This window comes from Pleurodeles waltl, chromosome 11 (genome assembly GCF_031143425.1).
Source record: "Pleurodeles waltl isolate 20211129_DDA chromosome 11, aPleWal1.hap1.20221129, whole genome shotgun sequence".
NCBI classification, from domain to species: domain Eukaryota; kingdom Metazoa; phylum Chordata; class Amphibia; order Caudata; family Salamandridae; genus Pleurodeles; species Pleurodeles waltl.
In genome coordinates this window covers 1,720,903-1,744,112 of record NC_090450.1, presented here as the reverse complement: position 1 = coordinate 1,744,112, position 23,210 = coordinate 1,720,903, and the positions used below count along the sequence as shown (strand labels likewise).

The following is a 23,210-nucleotide window of genomic DNA, read 5'->3' as shown; positions in this document are numbered from 1 at the left end:
TGAATGTGCCTACATGGGGTGGTGAGAGGGAGGTGTTAGTACTCACAAAGGTCCCATTGGTCGGCTTCTTGTCTTCCATGGATTTCCAGGTTATGGACGCAGGAACGGATCCTTCGGGCTCACTTGCTTCTACCAATATCACCTTACTCGTTCGTGAAATCATTCCTGAATTCTTTGCAACAGTCACCGCCGTCTGGAGATTGTCACCTAAAGATCAGAGCAGGATCAGTCAGATTAGTTTTTTATTGAAGGTGGAATTTGAAGATGTTTGCTTCAATTGTGACACATATTGTGATCTGTGGTGTTGTGGTTTCACATGCTAAATTCTTGCTTTTGTCCTCTACGAAGATTGAAAGGATTCCTGGTGTTTCTCCACCAGGCAACATGTTTTCTCCAACGAGCAAGATCCTTTTCACAATCCTGGAATACAGTGAAGCCAAACACTATCTGTGGAGTGCCAGCCCAGCTACTTGTGCACTTGTGCCGTAATTCGTACAGGACAATATGTGCAAAATGTTTCTCCACAAGTTTAGAACATGTGGAACATTCCTTTGCACAGTTAGGAGAACACCCTACTGTTTCCTGTGCAGTATATCTTCTGTAGAGCCATTTATTTGGTTTCAAACAAGAATTTACACAACAAATGGTCTCAAAAGGCAATTTTCACCCTGAAGTCCTAACGCAAAAACATAAAAAACTACAAAAGGTCTTCCAAGATAAGGTTGAAAAAACTTCACAACTTTGTAGACTGAACCACCGGAAGCTGAAGGATACACGAGTTCAATGAAAGACTAGCTCAGATCCTTTTGAAGGACACGTGCCCGAGGCACCTTGTTTGTAGAAGGTATCACGTGTGCAAACCCACATTTTGTCTAGAATACCTTTCTCAGCAAGCATGGCTTTTTGGCCAAATTTAGCGTTTAGTAGGTTCTAATGTCACTCATAATCACTGTATTCCCCAGAATACGTTTTAGTTTATTGTGAAACATTTCTTATATCCGGAGACCATGCCTCAGCGGCACTGATTCTTCTTTACCGGCTGTCTACAGGTATTTACCACATTTGACCACAGAGACAGTGAGGTATTGGACGAGGATATTTTATGGCAGCGTTTGAATCTAGCAGTTATTAGTACCTTTTATACAGACTTATGCAAACATTAAAATGATAATACAATAATATAACTTCATATTAACCTTTGTTTTTACATTGAATTTCTAGGGTTTCTTTTAACATAAACTAACATTTAATTACCATACCCAGCTAGACAAGCCCCTCAAAGTGCATAGCCTTTGGCCATGTGTAGCGAGGCCCTGCGCACACCTGGCAAGTGGCCACCCTCAATGGACACTAAGCCCTTCCCTTTATTTATTTTTTATTGTTTTCTGGCCTCAGATTTTCCACTGGAGCTTTGAGGGGTCAGAAAAACAATGTTTAAAAAAGGTGTGTGGTTTGGTGTTCGGCAGCCCCACATTTTTTTATTTGACCACAGGGTTTTTATTTTATTTTATTTTTTTATTTTCGGCACACAGGCTCCAAGTTACCAAGTCCTGTTATGGAGGCTCCAACGTTTTTGTTCAGGTTGCAGCCAGCCAATCAGATTGCAAGCTCCCGCAGGATTGCCTATCTGCTTGCTTTATTTTATGAATTTGCGCTCCCAAAGGACTCTGTGAACCAAGCGTCCAGATATCTATACATTTTGAACCTTAATTTCTCAAAAACTAGTATACCAATTCATATAATTCCCGCGTTCTGGGGAAATTTCTAGCTTTCTGACAAATTTGCTGCAAGTGTGTTGAGCCATTTTGGCTGTAGCTGTGTTCAAAGATCCCTGTGGAACTTGCACAGGGAAATGGAGCTGTGGGACCCCCCCACCCCTCCCTTTCTCTTGTCCCTCTATTGACTATCACCCTAAAACATTTCAGGAAGGAGCAGAGAAGGATATGTATGGCAAAGATATTTTATTAGAACTATTCTATAAAATTGGCAGCGGTAATCATATTCTATGAGTCAAACATTCCCTGTTAGAAGGGGAAAGTTGAATGTTTGAGTCCTAAAATATGATTAGAAAATTTGATTCCAAAAGGAACAACTGATTGTAATAAAAATTGGACGTCATTAACATAGAACACCTACTCAGATCACAAGCAGGATGGCCACCATGTTTAGCAGCGGTGTACAAAGAAGTGGCTGGTGTGTGTGTTGCTCTTTAATAAGTGGTTAATCAGACAATCTTCACAAGATCTTATTTCAGGTGGGGGTCCTTTCTTTGCTCCCTGAAGAAGCAATGCTGAAAGGTCCACAATCATGGGGTCAAGGGCAAACATTCCTGATGCAGATGGCAACCAATCATTGCTCAACAAAGTTTCCCATCTGAGCAAGCACTCAATATTCTCACAGCTGATTCACCACGCTGTGGGGTGCAGCTCTTTGCTGTAGAGTGAAGACTACATACACAGTGTGTAAACTGCTGTTTTAAGTCTTCGTACTGTTCCATACTCATGCATCATACCAAGTCATTGTCAATGTATTTATTCCAAAATGTATGAGTGATAAAACCAGTTGTTCTACCCAAGTAAGTGTTTCAGCCACCATGGCTGTACACAAGCACAGTTTCCATTTCATTAATTCACATACCAGTGATCATCACCATCCGAACGCGGGCCCTACTGAGCTCCTGTAAGACTGGACTCGTCTCTGGCTTCAGTCGGTTCTCCATGATAAGGAGGCCCATAAATGTCAAGTCTGACTCTACCTCCTCCCTGGAAGAAAATGAGAGAAAAAGTGGTCAGCAACATATCACCTTTGTTGCACAGGTGTCAATAAGTCTCTGAAAATATTTGGCAAACACTGAGGAAGGGTTTCAAGAAGTGTGCCTGCTCCTTGCTCATGTATGCGAGAGAAGGTGCACTTGAGATGACCTGCTTATCTCACCCAAACTAGGCATGGCAGCCATGTTGCCTTCAACTGAGATAGTGAATGTTGTAACAGGTATGTATGATCCTCACATCCTTCCAAGCCTTGTGTCTTGATACACTGCCTTCTCTCAGGGAGGGCAGGGGTTCAGAGCTGCAGTGGAAAGCGGAGCGACATTAAAACTGCTGAGACAGGACTCTCAACTGTAGACTCAATCATTTAGTCCACAGATCCACTGTTATGTTTACAAGGCTAGGAGACACCTGGAAGTGCCACATAGGTGGAGAAGAATTACCCAGTCCACAGTTCCACTGAGAGGGCCACCCAGTTGTGAGTTCTGAAGAAAAGTCACTCTTGAGAAATACCAAGGCAGCCAAGAGTCCTCCAGGCCACAGATGAACTGTTTAGTCCACCGAGCTGGGAGTTACTAAGAACAGACACCCTTGTGAGATACAGAAGCAGCTGGGAATCATTCAGTCCATACACACATTGTGAGGACCACACGGGTGTGAGTTACCTGGAAGAGCAATCCTGGTGAGGAACAGAGCCACCCGAGAATCATCCAGCCAACATACACCTCGAGAGGTCACCCAGGTGAGAGTGAAGAAGAAGAGCAATCCTGCTGAGGTACAAAAGCAGCTGAGAATAATTGAGTCCACAGAGCCATTGTTAGGTCTACCCAAGGCAATCACCCAGGTGATTTATGGAGGCAGCTGACATTCACATGGACCACAGACACCTTGTAGGGTACATGCAAGTGACACACAGACGGCCCTAAGAAGTATCTACTGACAGAGCCTTATTAAGTCCACCAGGATCAAGAATGTGAGGGCCAATAGAGAATTACTCAGTCCCACAGCCCTTGCCATAAGAGGTGCCAACCTGACAAATCTCATCAATTAGAAACACCCCACAAGGAGAAAGAAGTCACCTTGCACTGTCCTCTGAATCCCTTCTGTGTCAACCCAGACAGCAAAGGATGCCATTCTGAACTGATAAAGCAGTGAAAAACGTATTAAGTGTTCCATCCAAATACTGGCAGATTTCAAGGTACCTCTTCAGATTTGTAAGTTGAGAGTGATGCCTCGTCTCCAGAGTTTTACAGGCCAGCCCGATCACACGGAATCCCTGCATGGTGTAGTGTTGTAGTTCACTCAAAAAGTTGTCTGGCACTGTTGAGACAGAAACAAAGAACATCAGTGTGGGCTCCTCACACTAAATGACTGAATGCGGTGATGTTATTCTACAAACTGATATCAAGAGCTCTACTGTGGGTCTCCTTTCACAATCCAAAGGCTCAAAGCATACATCAAACTGCACCTGCACATAACTATATGACATGTAGGTGTTACTAAGCATTAGTAGAGGGCACCTGTGTCAGTGGTGTGGTCTTGTAGCATTGTACGCTGTCGGAAAGGAGGTGTCTCAAAGGGCCTGAGTGATGTGGATCTTCACTACATTCTTATCTTGGTCATTCGGTGTTGATGACCTCCATGTGGTGTTGAGGCTCTTCCCCCATGCTTTGCCTCCCTTTAGTGTCTCCCTCTGACCAGGTCAGTGTTTCTCTCTCTAGGAGTCCACAATTCCGTCACCTGTTTCTGAGCCTTGCTTATAGGTCTTCATGTTTCTACATCCACAAACCACATCCATCTGGGACCTCAAGTACCTCCAACAGCAGATGTATTTTCTCTGTCCTCCCATTCCCCATTGTCTGCTCACTGTCTAAGGTGTGGAAAGATATATTAATACCCCACTAATAGTAAAAGGGGGGTTAGGTTCATATCAATTCAACCTATTTTCCAACCCGATAGAATTGTGTCCTTGCCTGACTGTCACCTTTACTTGATGTCCATGCTTCCTTGTCCCAGTTTCCATGCTCTGCTGTCTTTTTATTAACATTACTATGCTGAGCCTCTTTGCCCTTGGCTTCCAGTTTCCCTCTGTTTCACCAGCTTGTTAGGATCATGTGTGTGGATCTCGGTGCCAGGATCCAGGTCTCAGTGTACAGATGTCTGTGTTGCCCCATTGCAATATTTCTGTGCTCCTGACCAAACGCCTGCATCTTTCTCTTCCAGTGAGTTTCCTTCTCCCATGCTTGTGCCTGGCTTCCAAAGGGATTATCACTGTAAGCCTCAGTTTATTTCTCCCACTCTAGTGTTCTTTTCTTGCTTCCATGGTTTGTTCCTTCAACAAAGCACCTTCTCGTCTCAGTGTCTGGTGCTTGTCCGGATGTTCCTGTATTCCTAACCCTGAATCTGCGCCTCTCAGCTGCAGCCAGTGTCTGGTGAGTAGGTCAGAGAAAGGACCCATAAAACTTCATTAGGAACAGCTGTTTGTGGAAGGACCAAAAGCAACCCCACTACGAACAGCACTTTCTACATAAGGAAAAAAATTATTTTCCCAATGTCAGGTACATATTTACAGAAACCAATGACATTGAAGAAACACCCTTTCCAAACTCCAAGTCAATAAGGAACTTTTGAAAAGCAAAATAAAGAGGCAGGGATAACCACAGGGTATTTTGATTATGATTTTTTAATTTCTTGGGCAGGGAAGTGGGCCACCTTGAAGACTCTGGTTCACATGCCAGCTCATCCCGTGCTGCTGCATCGTTCTTGCTCCTGTCATCTTGCTTTTCCCTGCTTTTTTTAGTGTCTTCTCCTTGCTTTTCCCTCATTTCCACTGCTTTCTCCTTGATTTTCACCATTTTTTATGTGTGGCTTCTCCTTGCTTTTCCCGCATTCTCACTGCTTTCTCCAGAGCCTGCAAGCATCTGGATAGCCTGTGGGTGGTTTGCCGCACTTTACAAATCCTGATTGGTTAATTGATAACTGCAAATTGGAAGAACTTCTCCACATATCTAAACTAGCAAGCAAAAGAAAACTTGAAAGATTAGGACTCCTCTAGACCAATAACATTTTGTTGTGATTAAGAGAGGATTGTATTTTCACTCTTACATTTGAAGGGTTGGAGGATTCTGGTTACCTTTCTTAAGAAGAAATGACACTCCAGAGGTGTACAGGGTCTCATTGCTAGCACATGGGTAAAGTAAACCAGATAGGCAATCCTTCTCGGTGTCCCTACGTCACAGCCACCAACTCTAACAAAGGGAGCTGAAAGGGCGCGCTTTGTGGGGCTTTTGCACTATTATTCTTTCTTGGGAGTTTTTACTTCTTTCATTTGGACCGGTTTCTTTTTCACACATCTTTAAAACTATTTCCATGCTGTTGAGCCCCAGAACATTTTATTTCCAGTAATCTGTAAATGCACCTGTGTCTTGTCTGCAAAAACTCGCTACCATCTCCGGAGCGCCTTTCATGAAGGCCACGTGGTCGTCCCCTTCGATGACCTGCGTGATAACCGACATCCGCTGGAGCCCAGAGGAAAATGGGAACTGGTGCAAAATGGTGATGCCTGCCACAGAGACCTGGGTAGAAAACATAACAGTATGGTACATTACAATAGAAAGACCTTCAAGTCTCAGAAAATGAAAATGATGCAATTTTCCCAAGCTTGCATCGTTGTCATGTTCTGCAGCACATTTTTTAGCTCCCATTGTAGACACCTGAAGCAGCCAGAGAGAGGCAACATGGTTTCTGCCACAAAACTACTTTACTTAGTCAACATTGGAGGTTTAAAAGCACAAATGAAGTTAAGTCCTTAAGTTACCCTTTTTCTGAAGGATACTCTGCCCTCCTGCAGATTACTCATCCCTAGTAATATCTCAGGGTTTCAGCCCGATCCAGAATCATTCTATTCTTGGTCCATGGTGGTGCCAGAGGGCATCCAGCAGGGCGTCTCCTAAGCATCCAGGGAGGCACCATTTGTGACATTAGTGCCCCCAGCAGAAGAGGCAAAAAGAGCTCAAACAGAAGATGTTATCAAGAAACAGAACACATGACACCTTTCATTGAGGTGAGGCGGGAGCGTGACGGGTTATCTGCAGCAAGAAAGGTGTCCATCTACTTTACAAAGTGAAATAACTTGTTCTTCTAATTGGTACTTCTTCCTGTAGGTTCTTCACCTATACAGAGACCATATTGCACTAGAGTGTTGAATCGAGGCAGTCAAAGGGGTGACCTCTGCCTTAGAAAGAGAGAAAATAAGAATGACAAATTTGTGGATATGTTACAAGTTGCTTAAGGGAGTGAAGGGGGCATTCTGTACTTAAGGAGACTCCCCCAACATATTATTTAGTGCTTCAACAAGCCAGGTCTGTCTATTACAACCCAGTGTAGGTCCTTTTGGTGCTTGAGAGAAGCTACTGAGTGAATATGTTTCTTTTATTTACCATCGGTGGCCAAGGACGAGAACCTGGAACCTTGTGCACTTCTAGAATCCCCGTAGAACTGTAGAATGTTGAATGATCAGACCCTGATCTCAACTGGGTACCTTGTAACCGAGGTTGAGCTGGTGGCTGGCTGCTGCCAAGTTCTTGATTTCTGCATTCAACATAATTAAAAAATGCTGGTTTACCTCAAAATATGGCTGGGTTTCTAAACTGTTGGTCCTGGTCATTAATTGATGTATTCAAATAGATTCTAAAATCAGCATCATTGGGGAGCAGAGAGTTCCTCTCAGAATGCCTTGGTACTTTAAGCACTGATTATTTCTAGAGAGCCGGGCCCCATGTAGCTTTCCTGTAGATCTTATTTCTAAAGAGCCATCTAGGCGTGCTGGAGATAGGACAGGTTCAGTGTCTGTTCTCCAGTAACTTGGAAACACTAGGTTGTTATACAGCCTGTTAAGATTGTCATGAAAGTTTCTGCAGACACTATTCCACATCACAGGAGATATGGATCCTGGTGAAAATAATTAATGATCATCAAATTTAACATTCTGAATATCGCCTCCCTAGAGTAATGGCCGTCATTTCAGGGCAAACCTGGGCATGTGACTATTTCACACCATTGTTGTTATGGGGAGAGAAAGCTAGTCAGAGTGCAGAAAAAAATGACAATTCCCAGATGTCATCACCACAAAAATCAAGAATTGCCTCAATCACAGGTATTGAAATGTCAAATTTCAGTCAGATGTCCAGACCTCACCTTGAGGTCAACAGTTTGCAAGGTGATCCCAACATGGCTGTGGAGGTCTCTGTGAACCAGCTAGGGCTCAAAGCTCTTCGCTGCACCAGTAGAGGTTTCGAGTTCCTGGCTAGCTGGTCCCTTTTCAGTCTCAGTAAAGGACAGTACGATGAAAAGTGGCTTTTCTATTGAAGTACCCAAGCAAAACTTTCCAGGGGTTATGAATCACAACTTTGTTTACTCAGTAGGATTCGTCGTTAGCCCTCTTTATATTACTTCCCTAGTTATAGCTGATAACTTTAAGAAATTTGAAATGCAGAACATTGTATGGGATCAATGTGAGATTGATATGGTCAGATAATTATTGAAAACCTCTATTTTACTATACAGTGTAGTTAGTTACACACATTTCCCTCACTGCCCCCCACCAGTTGCCTCCCTCGGTGTCTGGCAATGCTGCTTCCATCGTAGGAAAGGTATGCTGAACCCTCACACTAAATAAGGCACAGCTGAAGGTGGTGGCTTGAGCCTTGACCAGGAGGTGGTGCTGGCTGTGGTTAGACAGAGGTCTCTGGCTGGAAACAAGGGAAGCTACCCAGAACCTGACCCACCCTGGGGGACCTTATCACTCCTCTATGGAGCACTTGCAGGGAGTGTAGATGCAGATCCTTTACTTTCTCCAAGTACAGGTGACCCCTTCAAGACGCCACGCTGTGTCTTATTACAACCTCGAAGGAGGAGTTTTCTCCGTCGCAAATGTGACGGATATCCCGTCTGCTGTATTACGATCCCATTATGTTCTATGGAGATTGTAATACAGCAGAGGGGATATCAATCACATTTGTAATGGAGGAAACCCCTCCATCAAGGTCGTAATAGGGCCCACTGTCTGACCCACAGTTCCACAGGGACAAATACCTGCAGAGCAGCAGAAGGTAAGAGGGCAAGGGTTCAAGAAACCTCTGGGTCAATCAATCAATCAAGGATTTGTAAAGCACGGCTAATCACCCATAGGGTCTCAAGGCGCTGTTTGCAGGCGTGCTGCTCATTTGAAGAGCCAGGTCTTGAGATCCTTCCTGAACTGCTTCAGTGATGCGGTCTGCCTGAGCTTGAGAGGTAGCGTGTTCCATGTCCGGGCTGCGAGGTAGGAGATCTTCCTCCTACTGCGCTTTTCCGGATCTTGGGGACGGCTGCAAGGATGAGCTGGGAGGAACGGAGACCTCTGTTGGGTACATAGAAGGTGAGGTGGGGGTTGAGGTATGCCAGTCCTGTGTTGAGCAGTGCCTTGAAGGTGTGGATCAGGAGTTTGTATGTGATGTGCTTGTTGACTGGGAGCCAGTGTAAGTGTCTGAGGTGGGAGGAGATTCAGCTGTATCAGCTGTATCGGGGATGTCCAGGATGAGTCTGCATTCTGGACTCTTAGTCTTGACTGAAGTTTCATGATAATGCTGGCATAGAGTGCATTGCCGTGGTCCAGTTTGCTGGTGATGAATGTGTGGGAGACTGTCTTCCTCGTGTTGGGGGGAATCCATTTGAAAATCTTCAGGAGACGGAGGGTGTGGAAGCTTGATGAGGAGATAGCGTGTGTAATGATGGCAGGTGTAATGTTCTAGGGCAGAACAAGCTGTAAACTCAAAGTCTGGGCAAGAAGCAGCTGGACTTGCCCTGGAGTGCAGACTGCAGTGCTGTGACAATACTGAAGCACAGAACTCACAAATGCCCTTGCAGTGCAGATCCTGCAGTGCCGCAAAAGTACTGAAGACTAACACTCACGCAGGCTAACAGCAGCTGTTTAATCTTGGGGTGCAGACCTTACGGTGTGATAGCAGTACTGAACCCTAGAACTTCCAGATGCCCTTACACAGCAGAAACTACAGCGCAGCAACAGTTCTGAACCCTTGTACTCACAGATGCACTTGCAGTTCAGATCCTACAGTGCAGCAACAGTACTGAAGCCTAGAACTCCCAGATGCCCTTGCAATGCAGAATCTGCAGTATAGTAACATTACTGAAGCCTAGTACTCTCAAGTGCACTTTCAGTGCAGATCCTGCACTGCAGTGACAGTACTGAAGCCTGTTATTCCCAGATGCCCTTGCAATACAGATCCTTTCTGTAAAGTGATTGTACTAAAGCCTTGTACTTGCTCTGGCAAGCCACAGTGGGAGCAGCGTTGCTGTGCAGATCCTGTAGTGCAGCAGCAGTACTGAAGGCTAGCAATTGTGCAGGCTAGCAGCAGTTGGTCTAGCCTTGCAGTGCAGAACCTGCAGTGCAGTGGCAGTACTGAAGCCTAGTACTCCCAAATGCAGATCCTGCTGTGCAGTGACAGTTCTGAAGCCTAGTACTCGAGCAGGCTAGTCTTCCAGTTCAGATCCTGCTTTGCAGTGACAGTATAGATACCTAGTACTAGTGCTGGCTAGCAGCAGCTAGACTATCTTTGCAGTGCAGATCCTGTAGTGCAGCAGCAGTACCGAAGGCTAGTAATTGTGCAGGCTAGCAGCAGCTGTTCTAGCCCTGCAGTGCAGAGGCAGTACTGAAGCCTAATACTCCCAAATGCAGATCCTGCTGTGCAGTGACAGTTCTGAAGCCTGGTACTGGAGCAGGCTAGCCTTCCAGTTCAGATCCTACTTTGCAGTGACAGTACAGATGCCTAGTACTAGTGCTGGCTAGCAGCAGCTGGACTATCATTGCAGTGAAGCTCCTGTAGGGCAGCAGTTGTACTGAAGGCTGGTACTCGTGCAGGCTAGCAGCAGCTGAACTAACCTTGCAGTGCAGATCCTGCAGTGCAGGGTCAGTACTGATGCCTAGTACTCATACTGGCTAGCACCAGCTGGGATAGCCTTCCAATGCAGATCCTGCGGTGCAGGGACAGTCCTAAAGCCTTTTATTGTCAGATGCCCTTGAGGTACATATCCTGTGGTATAGTGAGAGTACTGAAGCCCAGTACTCATGCAGGCTGACAGTAACTGGGCTAGCCTTACAGTGCCGACCTGAAATGCAGACCTGAAATGTACTGCTAGAACTTGGCAGGCTACCAACCGCTGGACTAACCTTGCAGTGATGCTGCAGTGCACTGACAGTACTGAAGCCTAGAACTCTCAGATGTCCGTGCAGTGGGAATCTTGCAGTGCAGTGACAGAACTGAAGCCTATTACTCGCTGAGGCTAGCAGCAGCTGGTCTAGCCTTGCAGTGAAGATCCTGTGGAACAGCAGATATACCGAAGGCTAGTACTCGTGCGGGCTAGCAGCAGCTGGTCTAACTATGCAGTGCAGATCCTGGAGTGCAGTGACTACTGAAGCCTAGTACTAGCAGATGCCCTTGAGGTGCATATCCTGCAGTGCAGTGGCAGTACTAAAGCCTAGTACTTGTGCATGGTAGCAACAGCTGGGCCAGCCTTGCACTGCAGATCCTGCATATCAGTGACATTACAGAAGTTAGTACTCAAGCTGGCTAGCAGTAGCTGAAATAGCCTTGCAATGCAGATCCTGGCACGTGCAGCTATACTGAATGTTGGACTTGTGCAGGCTAGCAGCAGCTGGACTAGCCTTGCAGCACAGATAGTGTAGGGACAGTACTGAAGCCTAGCCCTTGTGCAGGCTAGTAGCAGCTGGACTAGTCTTGCAGTGCAGATCCCGTAGTGCATTAACAGTACTGAAGGGTAGTACTCGTGAAGGCTAGCAGTAGTTGTACTAACCATGCAGTGCAGATCCTTCAGTGCAGCAAGAGTACTGAAGGCTAGTACTCGTGCACAGTAGCTGTAGTAACCCTGCAGTGCACTTCATGCAGTGCAGCTACAGTACTGAAGGATAGGACTCACGCAGGCTAGCAGGAGTTTGACAGGGCTTGCAGCTCAGATCCTGCAGACAGAAACAGTACTGAGGGCTAGTACTAATGCAGGCTAGCAGCAGCTTGACCAGATTTGTGGCTCAGTCCCTGCAGTGCAGTGACAGTACTGAAGTCTAGTATTCCTGCAGCCGCGTAGCAGCTGGACTAGCCTTGCAGTGCAGATAGTGCAGTGACAGTATTGAAGCTTAGACCTTGTGCAAGTTAGCAGCAGGTGGACTAGTCTTGCAGTGCAGATAGTGCAGTGACAGTATTGAAGCTTAGACCTTGTGCAAGTTAGCAGCAGGTGGACTAGTCTTGCAGTGCAGATCCTGCAGTGCATGAGTACTGAATACTAGTAGTCCCAGCTGCCTTTGCAGTGCAGATCCTGCAGTGCATTAACAGTACTGAAGTGTAGTGCTCGCAAAGGCTAGCACTAGCTGTATTAACTTTGCAGTGCAGATCCTGCAGTGCAGGAACCGTACTGAAGGCTAGTACTGGCGCAGGCTAGCAGCAGTTGGACTAGTCTTTAAATGCAGATCTTGCAGTGCTGTGACAGTACTGAGTCTTAGTGCGCCTAGCTGCCTTTGCAGTGTAGACCCTGCAGTGCATTAACAGTATTGTAGGCTAGTACTCACACATGCTAGCAGCAGCTCAACTACCCTTGCAGTGCAGATCATGCAGTGCAACAACAGTACTGCAGTCTAGTGCTTGCGCAGACTTGCAACAACTGACAGGACTTGCAGCTCAGATCCTGTACGCAGTAACGGTACTGAAGGTTATTACTCATGCCGGACAGAGGCTTCTAAAGTAGTATAGGCAGATCAGAAGCTAAATAACTGACTTGTTACTCATAAAGGTACACTGTTCCAAAAAAAAAAAAATGACCAGAAACGGTCTGAAAGAGAATAACATCAGAAGCATAAGCCTTCAGGTATCATCACCAGGCTTGCTCCACGCCAGACTGGCACTGCAATGTCTGACGGGACCCTCAATGGGGTCACTGGGCCAAACATCTGTGTCAAACCAACAAGGCAATGGAGAGAAAACAAATAGAAATCTAAAATTGGCTCAACCCTCCTCTAGAACTTCTTTTAATTAGGGGCAGAGAGGGGTAGTCAAGATTAAAAACATCGAAAGAGTTCAAGGGAAATAATGGCCCTTAACTCTTACGCAAACAATGTGGTTAAGAATATTATATCTGGCACCACTCAATAAGTCAACGTGTTTTGCGCCTTTATTTGTCTAAACAGATCTCTTGGCGCTTCTTCAGGACTATAAACTATCTTCTCCATCAAACACAAAAATAATGTTATTTTCCAGGAGTTGTGAGAATCTACTCACTCAATAGTTCGCTGAACTCCTGTGTATCTCCCAGACCCTGGCACTCCTACCAACACATTGAGTTGAGTCAGTCTGAACTTGTACTACTCAAGGAGTTCGACTCTCGTGAGCAGACCGAGGTCCATCCCTTTCGGATAACATCCACCCTACGGACCACCTCTCATTTTTCTTTGTCCACCAGGTGATCCTTCACCATTGCTCATACCCGGGTAGAGTGGGGGATGCATTGATTGTCCCCATTCAACTATTGCAGGTGTTGGAGATCAGAGGTTTCCTGGGGTGGAACTTCTCGTCTCCTTGGATGGTTTTATTTCAGCATCCTGTTGGATGCAAGAAGTAGGACCAGAAAACTTGAAATGTTAGTTCAGTATCACTGAAGTTTGTGAATCAGTCTTCTAAATATAGATGTACAACACTTAGAGATACCACCCTCCACCATGCAGAGGAAGTAGTCAAAGAGAGCACTTACACACACTGATATACATTCTTTTCCCAAAATGGAGCCTTCTAAAAACCAGCACCAACGCCATAGCCCACCCTCTCAGGTGACCATCTCACCCCATGATGTTAACGACACTGGTTTCACTCCTGGGATTCAATGGTAACACCTAATGCATTCTGTGTGTTGTCATGTTGCTTGGCTTCCATTAAAGGTATTAGACTAACACACCTGAAATCAGTCATTGGCAGGTGAAAAGCTCAGATCTGGGTGATTTAAATGAAGTGGCCATCATATCACTCTTCTAACCCAAGCGTCAAGGTGTCCAGTTTCACTCAATACCTTTTCCATCAGCAAGCTACACATGGCACACTGCCTGTGACCACCTGCAAAAATGAAGCACTGTTCTAACCAAGGATAGCAAACTTTGTATGGAAGAAGTAATTGACTCATGGATGGAAGGCGGCACACATGTCATTTTAAATATGTACTGAGTAGTGTATTTTGTTTACCTGTCTAGCGTTTGGTCCAGGTTTCACGATCATGCCTTGTGCGTGGTCTTCACCATCTGCTCCTTCACTGTTTATATCTTCTATTGCCTGTTGGAAGAATGTGCAGGTTTAAAGGGAAACACTGGTGGGGCCAGTGGGGCAACAGAATAAACAAGATGATACTAAACCCATTGTATCAGTCCATGGGGTAAATATTGGAAGGACATTAAGGCACCTTCTTGTGGTAGGACGGCTGCTGTGACAGATGTGATTACAGTGAGACATCAGCCAAGGGGTCCTGGCATACCTTGGTCTGTGTGTGAGCTGTACACAACCATCTGTGTAGCCATCGTCTGGTCAGGCAGTCCAAGAACCCCTCCGTGTGACGATCACACTGGAGAATGACTCATACTCTGTAACTTTATGGACATGTCCTGGTCCCCGAGGAAGAAGTAACTTTGCACAACTATGTTCTTCTGGAAGGCTGACTCTTTCCAAATATCACACAGCAAACATATAAAAGAACATGTCACACCCGCAAGTTCTAAGCCCCTGCAGCTCACACACTTTAGTGTAGGTAAAGGTCCTTCTCTCATCCACCATAAACAGGGGCATGTCCTCCCTTCCTAGCACCATGGAGTACCAGGAGTACCATGAGTGTCATACAGCTAAGCCGCTGAATCAAGTCAATTAAAGTGCAGTGGAAGTGGGTCTGTAAATAAAAGCTCAGTTCGATTTGGCACCAAAGGATGGAACAGTGTGAAGGGGTGGGTGAGGTGGAGCTGAGATTGAAAAGTAATGTCGAGTAAATAGCCTGCAGCCTGAAATAGTTAAAATAACATTGTGAAGCAGGATGCAAGCTTGATTTGATGCTGGTGGGTGCATAGATGCAGAGGATGCTGGTAGCTAGAATCTGGGGCAATGATATCTACTCTGGACCGGGAGCCAAAAATACACCTCTACACAGTCCAGTTGTTTTGTGATGAAAGATATTGGATTCTGGCCACTATTTACATCATCTGTAGATTCTAGGTTGTCTCAATAGTATCGCAATAACAGGCTTTGAGATCTACTGACATGACTCATGATATCCAAGGAGTCGCAATATCCAATGCAAGTTTGAGGGGCACTGAAAGTTTGCAGGCTGAGGCTCAGCCATGAACAAGATGCCTTCAGGTCAGGTTGTGGATATCATATGTTTTAAAGGAGTCATTGTATCTACAGCAGAACGGGGCAGTGATGGAAGGTTCTCATGCTGGGTTATCAAAGGCATGGGGGGACCCCTTAAACAAGAAGAAAGAACTTCCAGGTCTAACAGCGTCCACAACTGAGCTTAAAGAGGGGACACAGAAAACACAGAAAGAAAACATCCAATCATGGACCCAACTCAGAGCAGCACCCTTGTCTCATCTTGGAATAAGAAACAATAAATGGCTGGTCCTAGACCACGTTAAGGGGCCTTCTGTTTTGCCACTATGATGTCAAAAATCTTACCTACTTGGGGGAGGAGCCAAGATGGCGACCGGGGTGCACGGGGGCGCTGTGGCGGCCTCGATTCGACTGTCGCACCCTGACGGAGCTTGGAATTGACGGGGGAGAGCTTCCAACCCGAGCTCTCCTCCTGGTCTGGGAGCCGAGGCGCGGAGCGCCCGCCATTTTGGGTCGGCGGAGGCGCAGAGCGCTGACCTGGACCGCGAGTGTTCGGCCTGCGACCTGGAGAGCTGCTGCAGGACCTCCCGCACCCGTGCAGCAGCGCCTCTCGCCTGGAGCGGCCGCTAGCGAGTAAGTTGCGGCCCGCCCCCTCCCTCTGCAACGGGGACAGGGGCACCATCCCGGGGCTGAAAAACTCACAGGCAGCGCCCGGAGTCCAGGGGCGTTGGGCGGCCAGCCTCTGAGAAGAGGGATCGCCGCGGGGGTTCCCGCATCCGCTCGGAGCCCGGGGTAGAAATAAAAAGAAGAAAACAACAACAACATAAAAAATAAAAAATAAAAAAATAAAGCAAGTGCCGCTCTGGACTCGGGGAGTGCTCCCCCCACCGCCTGGACCCGTGGGGGACGCGGCCACCGTGGAGGCGCTATATCTGTATGGGCAGAATTGCCTGGCTGAGGCGGGCGCAGACGCCTAAAGACTTGCTCCCCTCCAGGCAGATGGATTGTCCTACATAACGGGGTGCGGCAACAGGAGGGGGCTTGGAAAAATTTGCCGTGGCCTACCAACCGTGGGTGAGGCAGAGAGGCCGGGCCAGCGCCTCCCCTTTCCCTTCCCCTCCCCCCCCTGCTCTCATGCCCCCCTAGTGGGGCGCCCCACCGGGCGCCGGTCCCGCCTTGGATGTGCGCTGGCGCGGGGAGACCGACGGGAACAGACTAGGGCACTACAGGAACTAAGGCTGGCATAATTAGCCTCCAGCCAGTCTGGACCAGACTCTTCCCCCCTGCGCCGGGGACAACTGAGACCGGACGCCCCCCCCCCCCCAGCACCCCGAAAGTCAACAGGGGAAGGCCATGAACATCAGGCTCGCAAACTAGGTCCAACTAAAGCCTGCCCCCTGGCACAAAACCTGGCGACAAGGAACCACAATCTGAGCCGGCAAAGAGGGACAAAAGGGGGGGAAGCCTGCCACAATTCAACTCCGAGGAGTGCCTTGCTGTGACCCACGTCGCCCCCCCGCCGGGCGTACACGATGGCGGGCAGACTGAAATCAGCCAAGAATCAAGATCGAACCACACAAAGCCCAGCGGCCACCCACCAACAGCCAAATCCGACTCTACAAACATTGGAGAGCACACTTGCGTCACAATCCGTGCAATTGGAAAGGGTACTACAAGCAATAATGGACACTAAAACCTCCCTGGAAGGTAGAATAGATGCGGTATCGCAAGACCTGAACCTACTTCGAGTGGATCACCGCAAGCTATCGGAAAGAGTCAAAACAGTGGAGGAGGGACTGACCGAGCTATCTCCCACGACCCAGGATAACCAAAAACAGATTCAACACATGGATGCGGAATTGAAGGCGCTATGGAAACGAGCGGAAGAATCTGAGAGTAGAACGCGCCGGAATAACATTCTTTTTCTGGGATTTCCCGAAAATATGCAACAACAAAGCATGGAAATATCCCTCGAACAATGGCTAATCAAAGAGGTGCAAGGCGGGGCCCCATCGAAGTTATTCACTGTGGAAAGGGTGCACAGAATCCCGGGCAGGCCCCCGCTCCCTGGGCAACTACCCAGACCATTGATCGCCAGAATCTTAAACTTCCGGGACCGTGATGCAATTCTACAACAATTCCGCAACAAAGGCCCATTCAACTATGAGGACGCAACCATCAATGCATACCCAGATTTCACCCAAGAGGTGCAAAGAAAACGCAACTCATATATCAAGGTCAAGCAACGCCTGCGCAAAATTAACATTAAATATGCATTACTCTTTCCTGCCAAGCTGAGAGTGATAGCAGATGATCGTACTCACATATTTAACTCCCCGGAAGACGCTTGGACGTGGCTACATGCCAAAGGCCTGGCACGCATGACCAACAAAGCTAAGGGGGGAGAAGAATGGTTGTCCTTGACATCATGGAAATGATCCAAAAGACGTACTAGGGTTCAGCCGTCTGCCCAACAGGTAGCGGAAGAAAGAGCAAAAGTCTTGAAAGAAACCCCCCTGCTGACGCAAAACAACTTTGAAGTAATCAGGGAACTACCTGAGATCAATTCGGATTCGGACACGACCAGCTCTGCTTCTACTATAATAGATGACTCAAAAGGGCTGAGGGTCACCCCCAGAGCGGCGGATGATCTCTGACCACTTCCAAAGACACCATCTTTGTTCTGTTACTCTGGGGAGATGTGGCCGGACGCTCCAGAGGTCCTAGGCGCGATGCGGATCCTCGGAGAAGCAGCATCCTATTCAACAAATGTGTATCTTTTGCATAAACTCATCCTTGCTTGGCGGGGCTGGGTGGTAGCGGTGCGTGGGGAGGGGACCGGGGGGGTGACACGCACTCCGGGGGCGCCCACCAGTATTAGCAGACAAAGTCTACGGTCTGATGTGAGCCCCACAAATGAGCCACATTAGACCGTCATGATAACACCACCATGGTTATCCAGCAGGATACAGTTTTTCTATGTATATACGAGTTAAGTAGTTTCATATCAGTAGATAAGAGTGTGAGGGGATTAGTTGGGGGGAGGGTAGTAGTAAATTAATAAAAACACACACCATAGATCCATCACAAATATGCATGCACTGCTGGGATAGGCAAACATATTCAATGGCACAATCGGAGGGGCAACCCATCGGAAGACCAACGAGCAAGACTGAGGCACAGAAGCAGACCCACACCACGCTTTCTCATGACACCACAAAATAACCGCAACAGTAATCAATACGACATAATGACATGGAATGTGAGGGGTATGGGCACAAGAAATAAAAGAGCTCGCATCCACGCACGCCTCAAGCGACTGGGAACACACATTGCTATCCTCCAAGAGACACACTTACTGGAACCAGACTTGCAGGAGCTCCGCACGAAATGGGGCGGACAACTTGTAGGCACAACATACTCCGCGTTCGCACGGGGAGTATTGATATGGATTGCAGGTAGAGTCCCATTTCACCAAACAGCACACAGAGTAGACCCAGGAGGTAGATTTGTGGTGATGGAGGGCCAGCTAGACAGTAGACAACTTTCAATAATAGGTATATACGCCCCAAATGGTGGCACAGCGGGATTTTTGGGCACCCTCACACCGGCATTACTAACAAACCCATCAGCTCCGGCAGTTTGGGGCGGGGATTTTAACAGTATACTAGACACCACTATGGACAGATCCAGCACTCAAGCGAGCGCAGTAGCAAGGAGAAACATCATAACCCCACTGCAACACTGGGCGGGCGACCTGAGGCTCTATGATATATGGCGTACAAGACACCCCCTCCAAAGGGAATATTCATTCTACTCAGCCCCTCACAGAACACATACTAGAATAGATATGATGTGGGGTACCCAGGACATAGTCACCTTAATGACTGGAATGGAATACCTAGCGAAAACACTCTCAGACCACTCACCGTTGAGAATATCACTAGGCTGGGGCAGAAGTAGATGGGAGATCCCAAACTGGCGATTACAAGTAGATGCGCTTCAAGACTCAGCTTTTGTGGACACGTTAAACACCACACTACGACAGTACTGGGAGACAAACGATCTAACTGCAAACTCAGACGCCGTGGAATGGGACGCACATAAAGCAGTGATTAGAGGGCAGTGCATCAATACAAGCTGGGGAGTAAGGCGCACACTTCACTCGGAAATTAATAAAATTAAAAAGGATCTAAGATCGGCAGAAATAGCAACTGCACGGGGGGAAACCCCCTACACAACATTAAAAGCAATCCGCATAAAATATAACGAAGCGGACAGCAGACTTCGGTGTCACGACTACAACTATCACTTAATGCGCTTGAAAACGGAGGGCGACAGGTCGGGCAGAATGCTGGCTTGGTTACTCCGTGAGGATAGACAGCATTCTCCCATTGGAGCCATCCGTGTGGATGCCCACACCATGGCCACCACACAGGTAGAGATAAATGAAAAATTCAGAGACTACTATAAGAATGTATACACCAAATCCACCTTGTGCACAGCCACACAATTTGAGTCTTTCTTAGGGGACTCCCCTCTACCGCAATTATCCCAAGTAGACAGGGACACGCTAGAAGCCCCCATCACAGCGGGGGAAATAGACCTAGCTCTATCACAGATGCCCAGGAATAAATCGCCCGGAATAGACGGTCTCCCAATAGAGTATTACTCCACATTCTCGCCCGCTTGAAACCCCAACTACTGAAGGTGTTCGAGGAAGCCTGGACCACTGAATTGCTGCCCCCTTCTCAGACGGAGGCCATGATAGTGGTAATCCCTAAACCCGGCCGCGACCCCACAGATGTCAAATCCTATAGACCACTCTCACTTCTGAACTTAGACTGTAAGATACTGGGTAAAATACTGGCCAATAGACTTGCTCCCATCATTCATACCCTAATCCATGAAGACCAGAATGGCTTCATCCCGAAGAGAAACACTTTTTTAAATATCCGAAGACTCTTGAGTGTAATAGGGGATACCCCCCTTGAAGCATACAACGAAATGGTGATGTCATTAGATATCGAAAAGGCGTTCGATACGCTGGAGTGGGATTTCCTCTTGGCTACAATGAGATAGATGGGAATAGGTTCTAACTATGTGCGCTGGGTCTGTACACTATACTCCAACCCGCAAGCCAGAGTGAAAACGGGTGCAGTGATCTCTGACAGTTTTCCCGTAGCAAGAGGCACAAGACAGGGCTGACCTCTCTCCCCGCTATTATTTGCGATCGCAATGGAGCCACTAGCAGCCAAAGTGTGCTCCATGGCAGATAAATGGGGAATAATCAGGAACGGAACATACCACGCAATCTCGCTACATGCAGACGATGCTCTTATATATACCCGGAAGGGCATGGAGTAGTTATCCTCTATAATGGCACTCCTAGCGGAGTTCGGTAGGATATCTGGCCTAGCAGTAAACTGGGACAAATCGTGCGTGTTCCCACTGTCAAGATGGCCACTAGAAAGGCAGGAGGTGGCACCATGTGGGCGCCTGAAATGGTGCTTTGAAACATTTAAATATCTGGGGGTTCACATATACCACAGCTCGGAAGACCTCAGAGATTGCAACCTGGGGAGAGCACTAGCCTCCATGAAAGGATCCTTACGCTTCTGGAACAAACTACCGCTCTCCCCACCGGGTAGGATAGCGATAGCAAACATGCTGATTCTGCCTAGGTTACTATACTACTTTGCGGCACTGCCAATCATCCTTCCACGCAGCTTTTTTAGCAACCTAAATACAACGCTGCTGCAGCTCATATGGGGGGTAGCAGAGCGCGGGTGGCACTTTCTACATTGCAGCTCCCGGTGGACATGGGCGGACTGGGGGCCCCCAACTTCGAGCTTTATTACACAGCGGCGCAACTACAGTGGCTGCAGTTATGGCTCCACAGTCCGTCGGCTGCTGAGTCTGTATGGATGCAGAATCAGATAAAAGGAGCTCGCCTGTTAACATGGCTGGCAAATAAATACCCCAAAAATGAATCCACCAACCCACTACTGGCTGTGGCACATACATGCTGGGTGAAGTATGTCCAGAAAGGACACGGGGCGGTCCCATATACCCGTATGTCCCACTGGAGTATCTCCTAGACCAACAGACACCAACGTTGCACTCGTCTTGAGTGTGGTCAGAGGCGGGAATAAGGCTGGTGGGTGACTGTTTCGAAGATGGCAAACTAATGCCATTTGAGGCCATCCAAGCCCTTACGGATGTGAACCCTGGTCAGTTTTTATCGTATCACACTATATGCCACGTAATTAAAAAAACTTGGGGAACAGGAGCCCTAGAACCAGAGACGTCCCCCACAATACACCACATACTACAGGATGACGCCCAAACAAAAGCAATCTCTAGGCTATACAAAATTCTAAGCAAATCTTCAAAACCCAACCTAGAAAGAGCCAGGAAGAGGTGGAACACTGTTCTTCCCGTCCCGATACCTCAATAAGACTGGCCAAAAGTACTGAGTCACGCCCGGGGGATATCGAGGAACCCCAGATTCCTGTATACCCAGTTCAACTACATAGACCAAACGTATCTGTCACCGGCCAGACTGAAACGTTTGTTCCCCGACACAGCATCGACATGCCCTAGATGCAAGGAATCAGCTGCCCACTTTTACCACATTGTCTGGGAATGCCCCCGGGTGCAAATAGAATGGAACAGGGTGGTGGAGCTACTATCAGACTGGATGGGACTAGTGCTGGAAGCGGACCCCAGATCTTGCTTATTGGGAATGAGGACAAGGGCAAAAAAACAGACACCTACACAAATTTGTAGACCTAGCCTATGTGATGTATAAAAGGCTGATAGCAATGCACTGGAACGCACCTAATGCCCCGGACCAGAAATCCTGGCATACCCTCACATTGAAGTGGACCCGCACAGAACACCAGGTGCTTATAAAACGGACACGAGAAGGTCAGACACACACGGGTGCGACACCTGGGAAACACTGGTATCCAAACTCGAAGCAAAAAATGACGACAACCTCCATGATGGGGCCCCTACAACACTTAAACCACACTCACCGGAATATAACCAGTCGTAACAGTAAAGGTTATGACTAAGACAAGCACACCGTGATGAAGAGCTTATTTCCACACCCCTAAAAAGGAGTCAGCCCTCATGTACACACCGACATAGGAGAAATAGTAAAAACACAGGGCACACCAGGCACTCCCACTGCCTACTGATAACGAACGCAAGAATGTACACCTCAAGCCCCACTGGGGAGCAAATATAAACAGCAGATGTCCCATAGCAACCATAGGGGGAGCCTCTCCGATAACCAGCTCAAGCCTAACATTATGTGCAACGCAGCAGAAAACAATAATATTGTAAATGATACATGGTTAGTTAAGTGTGTAAATGGGGGGGTTTGGATGTTTAAACAGAAAATTATTTCAGATAAATGTGATCCTGTAGTATTCCTGACCAATGCTTGTACTGTTATCTGCTATGTAAAACCAATAAAAAAAATTATAAAATAAAATAATACATAAATGTAAAAAAAAAAAAAAATCTTACCTACTTAGTGATGTCAAACACCTCACCGAGTTCGTGATGACAAACACCTTACCCAGCCAAGGGCATCAAATAGCTTGTCCAGTGAGCACCACTCACTACTTCTTACTAAAGTACTGACGTTGAACATCTTACCCAACCAGTGACACTGGACATCATACCCAAACAGTGAGGTTGGACATCATACCCAAACAGTGACATTGACCATCTTACATCCAAACAGTTACATCAAACATCTTGCCCAAATTGTTTTGTCCTTAAACATTTTACCGACTTAATGAAGTTGAGAATCTTACCCAACCAGTAGCTTCGAACATCTTCAGGTCCAATGGATCACCCTGAACTTTGCCTTCAAGAACTATAAGCGAGTGGCAGGTGGCCATGGCACCAAGAAGCGGCCCCCATGGCAATGTAAAGCTGGGGTTCACCTTTAGAACATTCTGGAAACTATACACAAGAACAGTAGGGTTAGTGAAAAATGTAC

General features: G+C 47.2%; 1 protein-coding gene across 2 annotated transcripts in view; it reads right to left on the bottom strand.

The window, feature by feature from the left end:
- The window catches only part of LOC138265200 (probable cation-transporting ATPase 13A4), a 249,446-nt gene that overhangs the window by 57,210 nt on the left and 169,026 nt on the right, over positions 1-23,210 (bottom strand). For both annotated transcript variants that reach the window (XR_011199310.1, XM_069212745.1), the window contains exons 15-20: positions 23,023-23,173; positions 14,060-14,146; positions 6,187-6,343; positions 3,971-4,088; positions 2,638-2,762; positions 47-207 (exon numbers count right to left, since the gene is read on the bottom strand). Coding sequence is in view for 1 of the 2 variants with exons in the window: in XM_069212745.1 (XP_069068846.1) it covers positions 47-207; positions 2,638-2,762; positions 3,971-4,088; positions 6,187-6,343; positions 14,060-14,146; positions 23,023-23,173 (799 nt within the window). In the remaining variant the exon portion in view is untranslated. The remainder of the gene's footprint in view (positions 1-46; positions 208-2,637; positions 2,763-3,970; positions 4,089-6,186; positions 6,344-14,059; positions 14,147-23,022; positions 23,174-23,210) is intronic.